The 554-nt window shown below is 70.9% G+C and overlaps 1 protein-coding gene across 1 annotated transcript in view; it reads right to left on the minus strand.

Annotated features, from left to right (window-relative positions):
* Positions 1–554, minus strand: part of PCSK4 (proprotein convertase subtilisin/kexin type 4) — a gene marked incomplete at its 5' end in the record, with an annotated part of 5,916 nt that overhangs the window by 1,953 nt on the left and 3,409 nt on the right. The window contains 2 exons of the mRNA XM_077760604.1: positions 8–125; positions 194–370. Of these exons, the coding sequence (XP_077616730.1) occupies positions 8–125; positions 194–370 (295 nt within the window). The remainder of the gene's footprint in view (positions 1–7; positions 126–193; positions 371–554) is intronic.

Raw genomic sequence — 554 nt, forward strand, 5'->3', positions numbered from 1 at the left:
TGCTCACGTGGGGGTGTGTACAATCTGAATGACGCATTTCTTCTGGGTCTGCGTGGGCAGCCACGTGCGAGCCATGTCCACCAGCAGCCTGGCATCCAACAGCCCGTAGCCGTAGTGGTGGCTCACTGCGTGGAGGGCGGTGTCACTCGCCCTGGGGGCGTGGCACCCCCACCTCTCCCCGGCCCTGCCTCACCTTGGCGCCCCACGCCGTTGGCCCTCCAGTCCTCGGCCTGGAGCTGCGCCGGCCTGGACGCCCGGACCACCAGGTGCTGCATGTCCCTCCACGTCAAGAAGGGGCTGGGGGCAGGCGAGGGGGGTGAGCTNCAGGAACAGGGCCCGGAGCGCCCCCCAGGCCACAGAGCAGGGGAGACTGCCCGCCGGGAGGGCAGGAGGGTGGGTGAAAGGGTGACGACCTGGGGCCTGGTCCGGGGCCCCCTCTGGGTTCCAGGTGCCCCAGGGCAGCCCTGGGAGGAGAGAAAGGCGGAGGAGGGAACGGGCAGGGAGGGCAGGCGTGGAGGGGGCAGACGGCAGGGGTGGGGGAAGGGGGGACAAGC

This window comes from Crocuta crocuta, unplaced genomic scaffold (assembly GCF_008692635.1).
Source record: "Crocuta crocuta isolate KB4526 unplaced genomic scaffold, BGI_CrCroc_1.0 scaffold443, whole genome shotgun sequence".
NCBI classification, from domain to species: domain Eukaryota; kingdom Metazoa; phylum Chordata; class Mammalia; order Carnivora; family Hyaenidae; genus Crocuta; species Crocuta crocuta.